The 17,729-nt window shown below is 58.8% G+C and overlaps 1 protein-coding gene and 1 pseudogene across 1 annotated transcript in view; both read right to left on the reverse strand.

Moving 5' to 3' along the window:
- Nucleotides 1-2,880: 2,880 nt before the first annotated feature.
- Nucleotides 2,881-17,729, reverse strand: part of LOC105470550 (cadherin 4) — a 683,954-nt gene continuing 669,105 nt past the window's right edge. The window contains exons 10-16 of the mRNA XM_011722645.2: nt 17,336-17,589; nt 16,552-16,694; nt 12,558-12,791; nt 10,808-11,041; nt 7,533-7,672; nt 6,487-6,651; nt 2,881-5,778 (exon numbers count right to left, since the gene is read on the reverse strand). Of these exons, the coding sequence (XP_011720947.2) occupies nt 5,572-5,778; nt 6,487-6,651; nt 7,533-7,672; nt 10,808-11,041; nt 12,558-12,791; nt 16,552-16,694; nt 17,336-17,589 (1,377 nt within the window). The 3' untranslated portion in view covers nt 2,881-5,571. The remainder of the gene's footprint in view (nt 5,779-6,486; nt 6,652-7,532; nt 7,673-10,807; nt 11,042-12,557; nt 12,792-16,551; nt 16,695-17,335; nt 17,590-17,729) is intronic.
- LOC105470729 (uncharacterized) lies at nt 2,889-5,572 on the reverse strand (annotated as a pseudogene).

Below are 17,729 nucleotides of genomic sequence, written 5' to 3' on the forward strand. Positions count from 1 at the left end.
ATCTGTAAAGTGGGGGTGACCATAACCTTTCCATGGCCGGTTCTGTGGGACCCAGAGTAAGGCCCTGGGACAGGTGGCATTGTCTGTGCCTGTCCTCTCTATCCAAGGAGGCTCCCTGGGCATCGTGGATGGGCATGGAGTACCCGTGAGCCTTTGTGTAGGAGCCTGGTCCACAGGGCATTGTGCTGGGGAAGCCTCCGGAGCTCACGTCCCCTCCCCTAGAGAGGACTAGGCCTGGACATGGCCCCCAGAGCCGCCCTTTGGGGACCAGCGGTGATGGCCTCAGCTGGAAGGGCCCGGTGAATGCTGGACCACATGCCCACAGAAGGCCCAGCTCATTGCCAAGGTGAGCCCCACTGAGGGGCACAGCACTGCTGCACGGCCTGTGTCGACCCTGAGGGGCCACTGAGATGGTGTGCCCCTGTACCCCCGCACCCAGGCCTCCAGCAAGGCGCCTCCGGTTGCAGTGGTGACCAGCCTTCTGCCGAGCCATCCCAGGAGGCCTGGCCCAGGGACTTGATACTCCTCATGCCCCCTGCCTGGGATAAGGCAATGACAGGAAAGAGGGAAGCAGGAAGCGTGGAGAGGACAGGAGGCATGGAAGGCAGAGGGCGGGAGAGGCACCCGCAGAGGCCCAGCTGGTCTTACCACTGCAGGAGAGCCTCCACATGAGGCTGGGGAAATGAGGAGGGGAGGGAGGGATGCACGTAGCACCTGAGAGCCTCCACCTGAGGCTGGGGAAGTGAGGTGGGGAGGGAGGGATGCACGCAGCATCTGGCATCCGTGAAAGGGGCTCCGAGGCTTGGTGGTTTTATCTGCTGATGTCGGCTGTGGCTGCGGAGGGTTTGCACCCAAACATGTCAGTGTCCAGAGGCCTATCTCTGTGCATGTGCTGCATGCGTGCTGCCTGTGTTTGCACGTATGTGAATGAATGTGTGTGCACACGTCCATTGCATGCATATGCATGTCCATGTGGGTGTGCATGTGTGCTCATGTGTGTGCAAGCATATACATGTGTGCACATGCGTCTCTGTGTGCCGGCACTTCAGCCCGTTATAATGTGCCCCCACCACAGGGGGAGGAGTCTACAGGGCTGGGGGCCCTGTGCTTGCCCCTCCAGACACCTCTGGGCACCAGGACCCTGAAACTCCTCAGAAAGTGCCTTGAGCCCCCTCCGTGGCCTGCTCAGGCCTCTTCTGCAGGAACATTTTCACCAGGTCGACCTATCCCGAGGCCCAAGGGATACTGTTTGTGGGGGTCTTAGGTGAAGCCGGGACATGCTGGCTGGGGCATCCACATGCCTACACGCAGGCCCCTTGGGGCACTGGGCAAAGCCAGAGGTAGGAAGAGAGGGAGGTGGGAAGAGAGGAAGGTGGGAAGAGCCACAGGCCCAGGCCAGCTCCTTCCTTGCTGCCACTTATGGCACCAAACTCCAAGGAGTCTGAGAATTCCAAATTGGTCCGGGCATTCCATGGAGTCCGGCGGGTGTATATGCCAAGGTAGGAGGGGAATGTGATTTTGCTTGTTAGCTTCATGGATACCTTCTAAACCCTTTAAAACATTGAGACAGATGGCATGTGGCCCCACAGGTGTGAGGAGCGGGCCTGCCTTTGTTCTTCATTTTCCCGCAGCCTAGGACAGCGCCTCGAGCTGCACAGGTGCTCAAGGAGTGTGTTTGGCATGGATGGATCTCACGGTGGCCACCACCTCCCCCGTGTGCACCCACCTGCCGTCCCGGAGCACCATCTGTTTCTCGAATGCTTGGAAGAAAATTAAGCCAGGGCGAGGCCGACTACGAAAAAGGGGGACTTTATTCAGTCTCTGGAGCAGCGCGCCCCGCCTGCCCGCGCACAGCCGCTCCGCGAGGGTCCACCCGGCCCCGCCTGCCTGCGCACAGCCGCTCCGCGAGGGTCCACTCAGTTCGGGACCAAGACTGTCTGTGGCACTAGAAACACACTGAAAACATCAACTCGCTTCCCTTTTTTTTTCCTTTTTTTTTTTTTTTTGGTACAAAATGATACAAACAACAATACAAAATAGTTGTGCTGTTGACAATTACAAAAAAAGGTGGAACGTTTGTCTAACCTCGTGATGCTCAGATTTGCAGGTGTGAGTACATCATACTTCAGTATCTTTCCCCGAAACAACTGTGGTCATGCGGGCTGCTGCACATTTTGTCCATTTTCAAAAAGAAACATGCAAAAAAAAAAAAATCAGAATGAAAAAAGGAGAGAAAAGAAAAATAAGACACGTTCCAATTGTACAGAGGTGGTCCCCCGCTGGGCCTGTTGCGAGGTGCTGTCTCTCCTACGGACCCACGGCGCCGTGAGCTGGGTCACGTGTGTCTGGGAGATTTTGTGTTGATTCTTTTGGTGTTATTCCTTTGAGCACTGACAGAAATTGAAACTTCCCCTCGCCCGGCTTTTTGCTTTGGAGAGAACAGAATTCTCATCTCAGTGGATTGTGTGTGTCAGCTGGTGCTCACGCTAGGGAAACTGAGGCATCTCTGAGCGCCTGACAGTTGGACATTGCTCTGACACGTTGGTGGCGGGAGGCCTAGCATTTTGGATGTGCTGAAAGACACTAGAAAGAGAAACCTGCTGGGCCAGAAACGGGGGCTGCCCAGGCCCTGAAGAGCACTGTGGTCCTGGGCTGGGGGCTGCCTGCTGACCAAGGCCAGTCGCTCCTGCCACTCCCACCTGCAGCACAGGTTTCTCCTGCTTGCAGAACAAAAGTTCCCTAAAGGAACCAAACCATGCCCTCGCACCCGGCCAGCATTGGCCTCCCGGCTTCCAGCAGGGTCCCCTGGTTACAGACAGTCGTATCTACAAGCTAAGGAAGAGAGACGTTGGACACTGATTGTATGCTTAGCTAATGCTAACTCAAGTTCAGAGGTGGAGCTGGGAAGCTGCGGGAACCCCATCTTTCTCTGGCCCCCAGGGGCTCACCAGGGTGGGGGTAAAGGGGAGGCTGTCCAGCTGTCTGGAAGCAGGGATCGGCGCGGGAAGCCCTGCGAATGTCCCTCCAGCTGGGACTGCAGCTTCAGCCTGCGTGATTTGGGCAAAATGAACGGGGGGCTTGGCAGTGACAAGAGGCGGTGGGAGAGGAGGGGAGCTGGTGGGAGGCGGCACCAACATCGCCCAGCCCTCCCGGGTAGCGCGGCGGTGCTGGCAGGACTGGGGTCTCCTGGTGCTGGGTCCTGGGAACGCCAGCCCAGGGTTCAGGGAACCCAAGGAGGCCTCAAAATTTCAGAGAAAGGAGTTCATGCTGCCCCGGCTCCCGGGTCATAGTCACACTTAGAATAATCCACACACACTCCTCAGGACTGGAGGCCAGACCTCCCCAAACAGCAGAGACTTCCAGTCCTTCCACTGGCCGCCCAGCCGTCCCTCCAACGGCCCCACACCCTCAGCAGCATTCTTGTTTGCATAGCACAGCTCAGAGCTGGGGGACCCCGGTGCAGCCCAGCCGGCTGCCCCTTGACCTCTGTTGGTCCATCTCCTGGACTGGCTGTCTGCAGAGGGGGGCACCCAGCACGTGGCACAGTGAACTCCGCCCTCCCTGGGCAGCCATGGGAGGGTCGGAACGGACAGAGCTGGAGACTGGGACCCCAGCTCGACTCTGAAGGCTGCGCAGGGGTGGCTGTGAGTTTGGTTTGGGTAAGGACCCTGACGTCCAACGGGAATGTGCTGTGAGCCTGGCACAGATGTGTGCACTCAAGGCCAAAGCTGTTCAGAAAAGGCATGACCTTAGCTATGGGGAAGAGCCACAGGCTGAGGGGGCCCGGGTCCCCGGTGGAGCGTATGCTGCCCCCACAGGCACCCCGAGACACCCTCTGACCCCAGCGGCAGGTGCAGGGCAGGGCTCCGGGAGGGCTCCCGGTCCTTCCCCAGTGCTGGCACCGCCCTACCTGACACCAGGTCCTGCTCAGGACCCCTGGCACCTCCTTCCTTGGGAAGCCAGTTGTCACTGGCCTGGGAGAGACAGAAAGCTGACAAGCACGAGGCTTCCCCACATGGGGCCTGCCTCCTGCCCCAGCCCGAGGCACCCAGACACAGCCATGCCAGAGGGAGAATGCACCCTCCAAGTTTTCTCATGCAGTGAACACAGGCAGCCGAGCGCTCTCCCGGGGGTCCCCGGACACAGCCCCTCTTACTGTCTTGCAGGACTGATTCCTTCCCCCTGTTTGGCTTGAGTCAACCCAGCCCTGGAGATAGCAGTGCCAGCCTCGAGGACAGCAGCAAGGCTGGACCCGCCGCTGCCTGCCCCTGACGTGGGCCCATAGGAGAGAGGAGGCACCGTCTGCAGTGTGCAGAGGCATCTGTGCGACAGGTGGACACAGCAAGATGGGGCCTCCCGCCACCCACACAGGCCCACAAGCATCTGGCAGGAATCAGAAGCACACAGGCTGGGGACGGGGAGGCTGCGCAGGCTGCTGGGTGTGGTTCTGGTCACCATGCCCTCTCCCACTACCAGGGAGGGTCCTCTGTTCCTGCCATCTGCACAGCCCCCCGGATGGTTGGAGCTGTCAAGAGTGTCCTGGGGTTTTGAATCGATGCATGTTGCGGGGCCTTTGATGGCACCCCAGGCAGTCTGGTTACCAGGTTGGAGGGCTGGAGCCAGCCTGGTGACCAGACCGCTGGCTGGTTTGGAAAACTCACTCTTCTGGACCAAAGGCAGAGGGGATCTGGTGGCACTCGGGGTGACAGGTGGCCCTGACGGAGGCCTGGGTTGACTGGGGGTGGAGCCCTGGGGGCAGCCAGGGGCAGAGATGGGGAACACCCAGGATGACCCCTGTTCCCCTCCAGCCCCCGGCCTGAGCTCCTCACAGCATCCGGGAGAGGGTGGGAAGCAGCCACAAGGCGGGGGGGTAGTCTGAGCCACACCGGCCCCAGGGCTTTCTGCTGCTGGGGCTGAAGGCTAAGCCTCCCAGTTGGCCTCGAATCCCAAGAGACCCAAGAGACGCCCCGTGCCTCCCCCGGCCAACTGTGTATAGCAAAGGCTGCTGGGATTTGAATCCCACTCTGTTTTCAAACAAGTCACCCACTTTCTTTTTCTTAATAAAAGACCAAAATAAAAATGAAAGAAAGAAAGAAAGACACACTCTCCCCCATTTCTGAATGATGCCTTCAGAGCTGGGACTAGCTGGGGTCAGAGGCCGCTCGGGACAGGAAGGTGGGGACGGTCTGTCAGCTTTAGTCACTCCTGAGTTTGAGGGAATCTGATACATGTACCAAAAGGCACTTTCTTTTTTTTTTCTTTTCTTTTCTTTTCTTTCTTTCTTTTTTTTTTTTTTAAAAACAGTGCTTCTGTTCTAGGAAATTCAAGTGAAGACAGAGTGCCTCTTGCTGTCCTTCAGTGCCAGCCGGCGCAGTGCTGGGCAGCGGCCGTGTGCAGGGCGCCGTGGGGTGGGTGCTCATGCTAGACAGCTCAACGTGGGGGTGGGGGGGCCTTCTAACAGCACTAAGGACACGGCCGCAGGGAAAGTCGGGAAGACCGACCGCCTCCGCTCAGTCCTGCTCCTCCGGCGTCCGAGTGTGGCTCTCACTTCGGTGCGAAGACACGAGGTCATCAATCCTCTTCACCGCCTCCATACATGTCCGCCAGCTTCTTGAATCTGGGCCCCCAGTCGTTGAGGTAATCGTAGTCTTGGTCCCCGGAACTGGATGAGTTCAGGGAGCTGACGGAGCCTGCGGTGGAGCCGCTCCCCTCGTAGTCGAAGACCAGCAGGGAGTCATAGGGGGGTGCTGTGGGGTCGTTGTCGGCAGCCCGGAGTCCCTGGAGGTCACAGACACAGGGTTAGAGTGCAGGGCGCACTGTCTCAGCCCCGGGATCTGATGGAACGGAAAGCGGGGCCCAGAAGAAGAGGTGGGGAGGTAGGATGTTGCATACAGTAGGTGTCCAATAAGTGCTCTCTGCATTTAACTGAAGGGCATTTCTGAATAGGAAAGGGCATTTGTGAAGACGGAGCGTGGGAGTGTTGGAGGGGCAAACTCAAATCCAGCAGCGGCCTGTGGGCAGGGGAGACGGAGGGTTGGGTAGGGCCTGTGGCTGGAGTTCAGCTCCTCCCAACCCAAGGGCAGGTGAGAGGGGTGTGGGGAGGGGGAGGAAGGTGTCGGGGAAGGTGGGGGTGTGGGTGAGGGTGAGGGGCTGTGGGGGAGGGTGAGGGGTGTGGGGGAGGGTGAGAGGGTTTTGGGGGAGGGTGAGGTGGGTGTGGAGGAGGCTGAACACCGCCCTGCGTGTTGATCCTTCGCCTGGCTCACAGGTAGGAATCCTCGTCCTTGGAAAGAGAGCCGGCTGGGGGAGGTGATTTGCCCAGGCCACCCAGCTGGAGGGGCAGGGCTGGGCCTGGAACCCGGGTCTGAGCCGCCGCCTCCCCACGGCGGCTACCGGCACTGTGGAGACGGCTGCTGTTTGTGTGCTACTAGAATTTTAGTTTTAGAGGAGACACCTTGCCCGGGACCCCCACTGCTGAGGGGCACACACCTCGTTGATGAAGTCACCGATGTCGCCTGGGTGTGGCACCATGGGCCTGACCGGGTACTGGGGCTCGGCGCCCACCGGCCGCTCATCCACGCGACGCACGCCAGGGGCTTTGCTTGGCACGTGCCCCATGGCTTCCGGCTGCTGCAGCTGGCTGAGGTCGTAGTCCTGGAGGGGGCAGCCGGGAGGAGTCAGGGGCACCACAAGAATCCGCTGAGCCCCTCTTCCGCCCTGCATCCTGTTCTGTGTCCTGGGCCACAGATGCACCTGCTGCCTGCTGCCCTGTGGCCTGGTCTCCAAGCATCCCACAGAACCATGCTGTCCCCTGCTGTGCCCCTCCACAATGCCCCACTTCCTCGCCCTTCACCCCAATCCCTTGAGCAGGGATGGGGGCTGTGCCTGGCTGTGTTCCATGGCCTGGGGCTCTCCCCGAGTGACCCCACCACCACGCTGCTCACTGACCATGTGCCCCGTGTGCTCAGGTGGCCAGGAGCTGGGTCTCCGCAAGGCACGTTCCTCACACTCGTTATGGTCGTGTTGTGGGTGGGGAGGGGTCTGAACTTTAGATGGGTTTAAGGACTTGCCCCGATTCCCTGAAAGGCCAAGGGCAGACCCAGATTCCAACCAGCAGCTCTCATAGTCTACCCTCCCGGGCCACTGCCCCTGGTCACTCAACAGACCCCGCACACAGCAGCAATCAGGTGAGTGGGCATTGGTATCCTTGGCCAACCCAGAGCCCCCTCCCCTCCAGGGCATGGGGCAGCACTGGGCAGGGGCTGGCAGTGGGAGGGAGGAAGGCGAGAGGATGGGAGGGGTCCTAGGATCCCCTGTGGGGGATGCAGGTGCAGTGTGCACAGCTCAACCCAGGCTAGACATGCAAACGTGGGCAGGGCGGTCGGACTAGGAAACTGCTCCCCTGCCTGGCGCCCTCACTGGTGAAAAAGGTTGAAATGTCTTACTGTTAAAACCCGAGGGCAAGCCCTGCTGAGACACTGGTACACGTGAGAGCTGGCCTCCTGTGGGGAGGCAGAGGCGGGCCATGGTCTCACCTGGTCCTCCTCGCCGCCACCTTCCTCGTCATACTTAAGGATGTTGTCGCGGACGTCGTCCTCGGGGTCAATGAGCAGCTGCTTCGTGTGGCGCTCCTTCTCCCGCCGCTTCATCCACATGACAAACAGCAGGACCATGGCTGCGGGGGAGGGCCGCCCGTGAGCAGGGTGTGTGGGTGTGCCGCATGTGTGCACACGCATGCCTCTGTTTGCCACATGTCTGTGTGGGCATGTGCATGCAGGTGGCACACAAGCATGACTCTGTGCCCGTGTTGCTTGCACACCTGTATTGCACACGCACATGTGTCTCTGCATATGCAGGCCTGGGTGTGCAAGGACACACATCTGTGCACATGTGCGGCCCACGTGCGTGTGCATTTGTGGATGTAGATGTTTCATGCATGTCTGTGTAACCATGCATACATGTATCCGCAGGAATATGTGTATATGAAGGCTTGCACATGCGTGTGCCTGTGCGAGCATGTAGATCTGTGTATGTGTGTGCTCGTGTGTTTGTGTGTGTATGTGCACACAGAAGTCTGCTCGGGTCTGTGTGTGCATGTCTGTGCATGTCTTCATGTGTACTTCGTGTGTCTGCGTATGCTCATGGGGTGTGAGTGCAAGCATGTGTTCATGTGCATAGTGCATGTGTGCCCACGTGTCTCTGCATGTGTGCCCACGTTGTGTGTACATGCCTGTGCGTGTGTGCATGAGTTTCCAAGGCAGAGCCGCACTGGCTCAGGCCCTCTACCCAGCTCACTGCCGGGGCACTGGGCTACATTTTGAGACACTGATTTACATACTCGCCCTCCTCTTGCACTCCCCTTTTGAGGAGGCAGCCAGCTCAGGGCGCCCCTCACCGCCTGGGGGCAGGAGGACATGGGGGGCTGAGGGGTGCACCCCCAAGTCTTTCTGAGTCCCTCTTCTGAGCAGCAGGAGGGGAGACGGCTTTGGCAAAGGAGGTGGAAGTGAGGTTTTAGGCACACAGTGTCTTGGCAGGAATCACTGAGAGAGGGAGATGGACTCCCTCATATTGAAAGAGGCTCTGCCCTGGGAGGGGGCAGGGGAGGAGAGGGGCCCAGAGAGGGGATCCAGGGATCCTGCTTCCTGAGGGCCCTTGGGGCGGGGTCAGTCCAGGGCTTTGCTGGACAGAAGGGCAGCCCCACCCAGCACCAAGGGGTCACTCAGAGGGGCTCTTTCCACCACCCAGAGGAGTTGGGGGACAGGCTTAGAAGTTCAGGTGCATGTGGAAACTGAAGAGAGGTAAAGCCCCCTTGTGGGGTGGATGGAGGGGACCCTCTCCCCCAAGCTGAACTGGCCTCCCCTGCCTTCCCAGGTCCATGTCCAGGCCTGGCTCCCCTAAACAGCCTTGCTCACTCTGGACCCCTGGCTGCCTCTGCTGCAGGAAAAGCCGGGCGCACCCATCTGCAAGCCTGGCAATGCACCGGGCATGGGCTCCAGGAGCAGGTCACGTGGCCCACGCCCCCAGTAAATGTCTGCACAAAGCACTCCACTGCATCCTCCCAAAGCCTCCCATCACCTCCCACGTCACAGATGTAGCAGCTGAGGCCCAGAAGTCACAGGTGTGCTCTTATGTACTGCAGAGGGCGAGCCCGGAGGCGGGAGGGGTGGCGACCCCCCCATCAGGAGGGCTGTTTTTTGCCAACCCGATTAACTGGCTGTGGCTGCCTGAGTGCCGTGAGGAGGATTCTGAAGCTGAGCGGAGGCTTGGGAGGAGCTCTGTGGGTACTGGTGGCATCCCTCCTGCCTGTGCAGGGTGAGGTGACAGCTGGAGGACACTTCCTGACCTGGCCCAGATCGTGGAGAGGGAAGGGCAGGCGGAGGGAGGAACCACCTGCTGCAGGTGCGGCTCGGTGATAACCTGGAACCCGGAGCCTGCTCTAGTCTTGGCTCAGCGGAAGCTTCGAAGGGGTCAGCTCCACTCTCATAGCTGGCACCCCAGGCTCATCCAGGCAGACAAGATGAGCGAGGGTTGAGAGAAGGAGTGTGGAGGAGGGGAGGCCACTCCGGGTGCCCCCATTCACCCCACCAGGGCTGAGGTGCCCATGAATGGACAGAAGCCGGGCAGCAGGCGGATCTGCTGCTGACCCTGGCCCCGGCCCCACTGAGGCTGCCCTCCACTGCGAGTGGCCCAGGTCTCCCGCCCCGGCCAGGCACCCGGCTGAATCAGGCCTCACAGCCCTGCCCACAGAGGGCCCTCTGGCTGGGCCTGGCCCCTGTGTCTTCAGAGCAGGGGACGTCGGTGAGGACGCCCCCACCTTTGCTATGGAGACTCTTCCCAACCTCTGTGGGGCTCTTTCCACTCCTGATCATACAAAGGAGCCCATGACACTGAACGGCTTTCAAAACAAGCCTCAGAATTAAAAACCAGCTTTTTGAGGGGTGATAGGTCTAGAAATGGGGAAAAAAGCAGAGTCCTCATAACTCAGACGTCCTTTGGACAGGGCTGACGTTGGTCCCTGGGGTCTTAAGTCAGTTACAGGCCAGATCTGCAGGAGGGGCCTGGCACCTGCTTCAGCCTGTTCTGGACGTGGTGGGGGACCCTCTGGTTTGGGTGTGAACTGGGGAGGTGGTGACCGAACCCTTCCCTGCCCTGCCTCCCACTGGGATCCCTGGGCTAACACAGACCAGGGCGACTGTCCATGAGGGATGATGGGAAGAGGGACCTCTGGGGTCATTTTCAAGCACCTCCCCTGGCACCCCCCCAGCCCTCAGGCCTGCTGGGGAACCCATGTGGTTCTGGGAAACTCAGGAAACTAGTAGAGCATATGGTCTGGGCAGAGCCAATGAGAACACTCCATTCCTTGGCTGGCGATTGGCTCCAAGGTGTGCATGTGACCCAAACCCGTCCAATCAGAGAGTGTCCTGGGACTTTGGATGGGGATGCTAACAGGCAGGGCTGAACTTCCCTCTGCTAAGTCCACCTGGGAGCTGACCATAGGCATCACAGGTTCTGGAGGGCAACAGCTTCAGGATACAGGAGCTCTGGGAGGCAGAGTGGAGCCATGGAAAGGGGCCAGGCCATGGGAGATGCCTGGGCCAACCTGCACCTCCAGACTTGAGAGTAATGGGAGGCTCCAATTTCCCATTGTCATATGGACCAGTTCAGCTGCGTTTCTGAAGGGCTCCTGACAGATAAGGCTGAGAGATGCGGGCTGAGGGTGAAACCCAGGCCCCACTCTGCCCACCATCCCTGGGACAGGGCACTCATATCTGCAATGCCCCCACCCACCCTGGTGCTCAGCCACACTCACTCAGCAGGATGAGGATGCAGATGAGGATGGCCACGATGGCGCCGGTGCCCAGACCAGCCGCTGCCACTGCACCAATGGTGGTGCAGTCCCCGTTGTCGTCACATGGACACACCTTGACTTTGATGATGGATGTGTTGGACAGGGGAGGGTTTCCAGAGTCTGTGACAATGATGGGGACGTCATACATCCCGGCCTCCAGGTACAGGATGCGCAAGCTGAGTTGGGCATAGTCACCTGGTGCAAAGGAACAGTAAACATTCAGCCAGAGCCTGGCCCTCCCTTCCAAGCAAGACGTCCAGAGGAAAAGACTAAGTCCAATGGCATGGAAATCTGAAATATCTGTCTGGTTACCACACATACATACACCTGTGCTACATCATTAAGTTAAAAGACATTGGAGGTTGGGTGTGGTGGCTCACGCCTGTAATCTCAGCACTTTGGGAGGCTGAGGTGGGCAGATCACTTGAGGTCAGGAGTTCATGACCAGCCTGGTCAACATGGCAAAACCCTGTCTCTAGTAAAAAATACAAAAATTAGCCTGGGGTGTGGTACGAGCCTGTGATCTCAGCTACTTGGGAGGCTGAGGTGGGAGAATTGCTTGAACCTGGGAGGTGGAGGTTGCAGAGCTGAGATTGTGCCACTACACTCCTGCCTGGGCAACAGAGTGAGTCTCTCTCTCAAAAAAAAAAAAAAAAAAAAAAAAAGGCCTTGGAGACACAACCAAAAAGCAATTGCAACATGTAGGATGAAGAAATAATTTCCTGAATATATAAAGAGTTTTATCAAATCAATAAAAAGAAACTCCCCAAAGAAAACATAGGCAAAGTCATTGAACAGACAATTCACGGAAGAAACAAAAATGGCCAATAAATATTTTTAAAAAATTTCCAGTGGTAGTCAAGATATACAAATGGAGTGGCTCAAGCCTGTAATCCCAGCACTTTGGGAGGCTGAGATGGGCGGATCACGAGGTCAGGGGTTCGAGACCATCCTGGCTAACACGGTGAAACCCCGTCTCTACTAAAAAATACAAAAAACTAGCCGGGCGAGGTGGTGGGCGCCTGTAGTCCCGGCTACTCGGGAGGCTGAGGCAGGAGAATGGCGTAAAAACCCGGGAGGCAGAGCTTGCAGTGAGCTGAGATCCGGCCACTGCACTCCAGCCTGGGCGACACAGCGAGACTCCGTCTCAAAAAAAAAAAAAAAAAAAAAAAAAAGATATACAAATGGAAATAATGACTTTGGCCTAAAGGTGGCAGAATACAATATTATTTTAAAACAATAATGTTCAGTGTTGGTAGGGTTTGAGAAAACAGGCACTCTCCTGATGGAAGTAGACATGTCTAGAGCACATTTTCACCGTACTGCCAGAACTTGAGAATTTTGATATCCTTTTATACCATGAATCCATATCCAAGGAAGTATTCTAAGGAAACGTTATCGGTCAGGGTCCAGTCAATTGATAACTGGCACAGGAAGTTGTCATGGATGTACATGGGCAGAGCTGCAAGGATGTTCACGGCTGGGCTCATTAAAGCAGCAAGAAATTGGGAATGACTTGGTGGCCTCCTCAGGGCCAGGTGAAGAAGGCTGAGCAGCTGAAGCGTGGCCAGTGTCCCCAGCCTTGGTGGGACAGTCCTGTTGGAGGGCCGTCGCCCACCTCTGGTGTTCAGTCTTCCAAGGCCAGCTGGGTCTCCCAGGGGCCTGCACCCCAGGCTGGTCTGACCCTCCCCGTGGCCTAAGGCGGGCTCACCGTTTAGGCGGGTGATGGTCCAGTTCTTCCGCACAGCCGCTGGGACAAAGGGCAGCTCGAAGACGTAGGGGCCGATGTTGGGGTCGATGTCGGCGTCAGCCGCTGTGATGTTGATGGCGTTCAGGTTGGGCTTCTCGCAGATCTGCGCCTCCTTGGGCAGCAGCTCAGGGGCATTGTCGTTGATGTCAATGAGATAGATCTGGAGGGTTCCGGTGCCGCTGGCCGGGGGTATCCCTGCGGAACAGACACAGGTCACCACACGGGCCACTCCTGTTACTCCACGACCAACCCACAGCTCCACACAGGACACGCACACAAACAACCACACACAACATATACAGGGACACATCTACAGCCCCCCAGCCGGCCACGGCCGGCCACCCCCCAACACAGCTGCACAGGGACTGACCCACAGCCCAGCCATGGCTCCTGACACCCTGCCACACGCCATGGGCAGCCACACTACTGTGTATGGCATCTCAACAGACACCGCAGAGCACACGGCCACACCCACACCCGCAGCTGCACACACGCACACAGCCACTGCGTACGGCATCTCAACAGACACCGCAGAGCACACGGGCACACCTACACCCGCAGCTGCACACACGCACACAGTGGGGTGCGGCATTCGCGTGGAGCCCTCGCCACATGCCCTCCACCAATGCACAGTTAAACTCAGAGCCACTGAGGTCACAGCCACGCACTGGGGACTCACTCCCGCGGGGGAGCCAGGGAGGGGTTCTGAGGGTGCTGGGCTCTGCACTGGCCCCTGAGGGCTGGGACCCACCCACCACATCTTGCCCTCGTCTGGGACTTAGGGCAAAACCTTTCCTTGCCTCCTGGAGTTTTGCTGGCCCCACCCAGCAGAGCCCCAGGGTGCTGGAAGCCTTGAGCCCATGATTGCGTGGAAGAACTGCTGCCTTTGGAAGTGTCTGTGAGAAAGGCAGGTGTGGCCGCTCCCGATGAGCTTTGATGGAAGCTCCGTCCTGGCCCGGCAGGAAGTCTCCCTGGAGGACCCGATGACCTCTGGCCTCAGCATGGAGGAAGGTGCTCTGCTGAGCCCCCAGAGCTCCTCAGGGGCCATCCCTGTCCCTGGGGCCTTCACGTGCTCAGCCCCCGCCTCAGCCCAAGCCAGCAGTGCTGATGGATGCAGGCCAGGCGGCTGGAATCTGGGGACAGAGATGCCCTGTCTGCTCTTCAGGCTTGGAGGCGGAGGCGGCGGCGGCAGCGGCAGGTTCTGACTGTGGCTTTGCCCCGATGGCAGCTCCTGACCTGACATTAACAACCACGTGTCTTGACTGAGGCAGGCGAAGCATGTAAAAATATATCCCACAGGATATCTCTTGAATCTTCTGGAAGCTGCATCAAAACACATTTAAGGGGACGCAGGGCGGCGCTACCTTTGAAAACTGCTTTGAGATGTCGCTGAGGGCACACCCTGTGATCGGAGAAGCACAGACAGGTTCTGTTAACTGGAGGGCTCCTACTCCGGCCTGCACACCCAGGCTCACTCACATGGCATCTGCCACATGTGATGGATGCTTCGTCCAGCTACAGCCTCACAATCTCTTTTTTTCTTCTTTTCTTTTCTTTTTGACAGAGTCTCACTCTATTGCCCAGGCTGGAGTTCAATGGCGCCATCTTGGCTCACTGCAACCTCTGCCTCCCAGGTTCAAGTGATTCTCCTGCCTCAGCCTCCTGAATAGCTGAGATTACAGGCATGCATCACCACGCCTGGCTAATTTTTGTATTTTCTTAGTAGAGATGGGGTATCACCACGTTGGCCAGGCTGGTCTTGAACTCCTGACCTCATGATCCACCTGTGTTGGCCTCTCAAAGTGCTAGGATTACAGCTGTGCGCCACTGGGCCCAGCCCGGGCTCACAATCACTTTCTAATATAACCTCAGGGCTTGAGCTGCAGCAGGAGGGCTGTCAAGGGGAGACGCTTCCCCTGACCAGGGCCCTGGGCTCACAGGTAGCTGCACAGCTACACGGCCCCGGCTCTGTGGACCCCGGCGGGGGAGGCGGCGATGGTTGGGGAGGCTGGCAGGGAGGTGACCACGTCCTGTTTACACCTGCCATGGGACGAGCGTTTGCGCAGTGACGACCCTTGCCCATGAGGCTTCATGCACAGCCGTTCCAAGAGCCCACCAGGCATGGCCCCGCCTCGGGGCCTTTGCGCACACCGTTTCCCGACTCTGTGACCCTCCTCTGCCACCCCACCTTCCCCTGCTTGCTCCTCTGGTTCCACAGCTCTTGGTCCCAAGGTCAGCTCCTCAGGGCGGAGCCCCTGGTCACTGCCTCCCAGCCACCGGTTTTGTTTTCTCCCAGATCTTCTTGTTGCCTGAATCATCTGTGTGACTGGTTTCTCTCTGGTCTCCCTGGGGCAGACACTGCTGAGTCATCCCCAATATCCATTTTCTGCTTCCTTTTAATAAAATAATCAGAGTCCTACATTTTGTCTGGGATCATCACTGTCCACCTAGAAGACCCCATTTCCCAGCATCCCTTGCAGCTAGGGGTGGCGGCATCAGTAAGTTCTGGGCTTTGTGAGCTGCGGGTGGAGGACTTGCATGGGGCTTTCTGAAATCCTTAGTAGAGCAGGCGTGTGCCTGTGCCCTCCCCACAAGGCCTTCTGTTTGCCAGAACGTGGCTGTGATGGCTGGAGCTCCAGCAGCCATTCTGGACCATGCCATGGCACAGTCGGAGCCCTGGGTCTGGGATCTGCCCCTGGGTTGCCTGCCTCCAGGCTTCTTGGATGTGAGACGAAAAAAAGGCCTCAATCGTGCTGCAGTTTCCTCCATCGGTATTCACTGACCTGGGTTCCAGCCGACACACTCGGGCTGTCGGCCACGCCAGGCCCGGGCATCGCCGTGTGCTGCTCACCGATGAGCAGCTGCAGGCATTTGGCCGGTACTCAGTGAGCAGCAGGCCGGGCAGTAACCACGGCCACAGCAAACAGGAGCCCATGCTGCCCTGAGCCAGGCCCTTCCTCAGTGCTCTGATGACTCAGATTCGTTTGATTCTCAGGGGTACTAAGACTCCCCCAACTTGGCAGAGGAGGAAACTGAGGCACAGAGAGGTCAGGTCTTTTCCCACTGGGAAGCCGTGGTACTGGATTGATCTTCGGTTTTAGAATCTCTGCTCCCACCCACCCTGCCTCCATGCCTCTGAGAGCATGCGACCCGTGGGGGGCTCGGCCAGCTTGCGGGGTTAATGCTGGTCCAGGAAGGGGTGGCCACTCCTTGAGATGCCACCCCACGTCCCTCAGAAAGTCCAGCATGCTCTCAAACCTTCTTCCTGCTGCCTCTGCACAGCCCATCCTCGCCCTCCCATCGAGGGTCCTGAGGTCGTCTGTCGTGCCGCCTGCTCCAGGACCTTGCTGCTGCCCTCTGGACTCCTAGGGTCCTGGAGGGTCTCATGCTTCCTGTTGTGACTGAAGGCCACAGGGGTCTGCGCTGCGGGTGGTCAGAGCCACGAGGGTGGAACCCCAGGGGCTGCTGACCGGTGGGGCTGGGCCTTCCCCACAGGACGGGGTCTGTGGCAAGAGCTGCCGGCAAAAAGCATTTGAAAACTGTGGACCTGGTTCCAATGCCTCAGTTTACAGGCAGCAAAACTGAGATGCAGTTCAGATTGCAGAGTGCAGCAAGGACAAGGCTGGGATGACCAGTGCCCTGATGCCCCTGGAGCCTGTGGGTGAGTGACGTTGGGGGGATGGACGGGGCACACCTTCGAGCAAGCAAGTGAATGCTGGGGAGGGGGCGGAATCAATGACTGACACGGGAATGGGTGGAGGTGGAGCATGGCCTGGGGGCCCTGAGATGATGCAACCCTGATCACCACTGTCTGTGCAGACGTCCCCTCAGCACCTCCGGGTGACCCTCTGGATGCCTGCTGCCCTCTCGGGGCCTGGCCAGCGCCCTCCCTCGCCCACAGAACCAGGACGCGGGAAGGCTGCCGAGACAGCTGCCTCCTGGGAGGGGGCCACACCGTTGTCAGCTGCCAGGAAGGTAGCCTCGTAGACATTGTTTTTGGTGTAGAGGGACTCGCGGTCCAGCACTGCTGCTGTGGTGATCTGACCGTTGGTGGTGTTGATGTGCAGCCAGTTCGCCGGGTCCGACAGCTTTGAGTATCTGTGGAGACCACAAGTGCAGGGGGAGGTAAGGCTGGGGTGGGCGGGGCCGCCCTGGATCCCAGGCCTCCGTGGCCCCGATTGGGCAGCTGCACTGGCCACACCTCCAGAGCCTGGGCCTGGGCCAGTGTCTCCGTCTCCTTGGAGACCCCCAGGCCTTGTCCTCCTCTGGGGCTTCCCCTCCACCTTGGACTGCCCCCCCCCCCCACATCACAGGACAGGCCTGTGGCCTACGGGAACCGAGCTCATCCAGTAGTGGGTGGCCTCAACTCAGAACGACCCAGTGGGCAGATGCCCTCATCGTCCCCATCAAATGGACAAGGACGCTGAGGAACTGAAAGGGCAGGAGGTTGCTGAGTCTCACGGCTATGAGAGTGCAGCCAGGATCGGGGCCGGCCTGCATCTGGACAGTGCTGAATGTGCAAGCGCCGGTCACAACACTCATGATTGGTCAGGGGCTGCATCTGGCTATCCGGGACTAAGGGCTGCTGCTCCCTCCTGGAGGGTGCCTCAGGTTGGGGATGCCCCTGACCACCCATCTGGGGGAATTCTGGGCCGTGGGTTTCATGGGGTATTTCTGGACCCTTCTGTGTGGAACCCGGGAAGCTGCAGGCAGGGCCGAGGCGTGTCCTGTGGACCTACCTCACAGCCTGCTGCATGAACCGGTCAGGGTCCACAGCTGAAAACGTGGTCAGCACGGTGCCAGGGGGCACGCCCTCCTCCAGGCGGATCAGCTTGTGGTTTGAGGGGAAGTAGGGAGCCTCATTGATGTCCATGACGGAGATGGTCACCCCTGCCGTGGACTGGAAGGACATCTGGATCCCGCTGGCCAGGGGCGCCTGGTTGGACACCATCACCGTGAGCATGAAGGCTCTGTTGAGCTCGTAGTCGACTGCCTGGAACAACAGATCGGGGCTGGGAGTGACCTGGCGCAGCTTCCGGGGGGGTGGGCGTGGGGGGACACGTGGGAAGGTTGGTGTCCAGCCCTCTCTGAACCATGTCCGGCTCTTCTCTGCCCTGCTTTTTAGCCTGGAGG

Source organism: Macaca nemestrina, chromosome 15 (assembly GCF_043159975.1).
Source record: "Macaca nemestrina isolate mMacNem1 chromosome 15, mMacNem.hap1, whole genome shotgun sequence".
Taxonomy (NCBI): domain Eukaryota; kingdom Metazoa; phylum Chordata; class Mammalia; order Primates; family Cercopithecidae; genus Macaca; species Macaca nemestrina.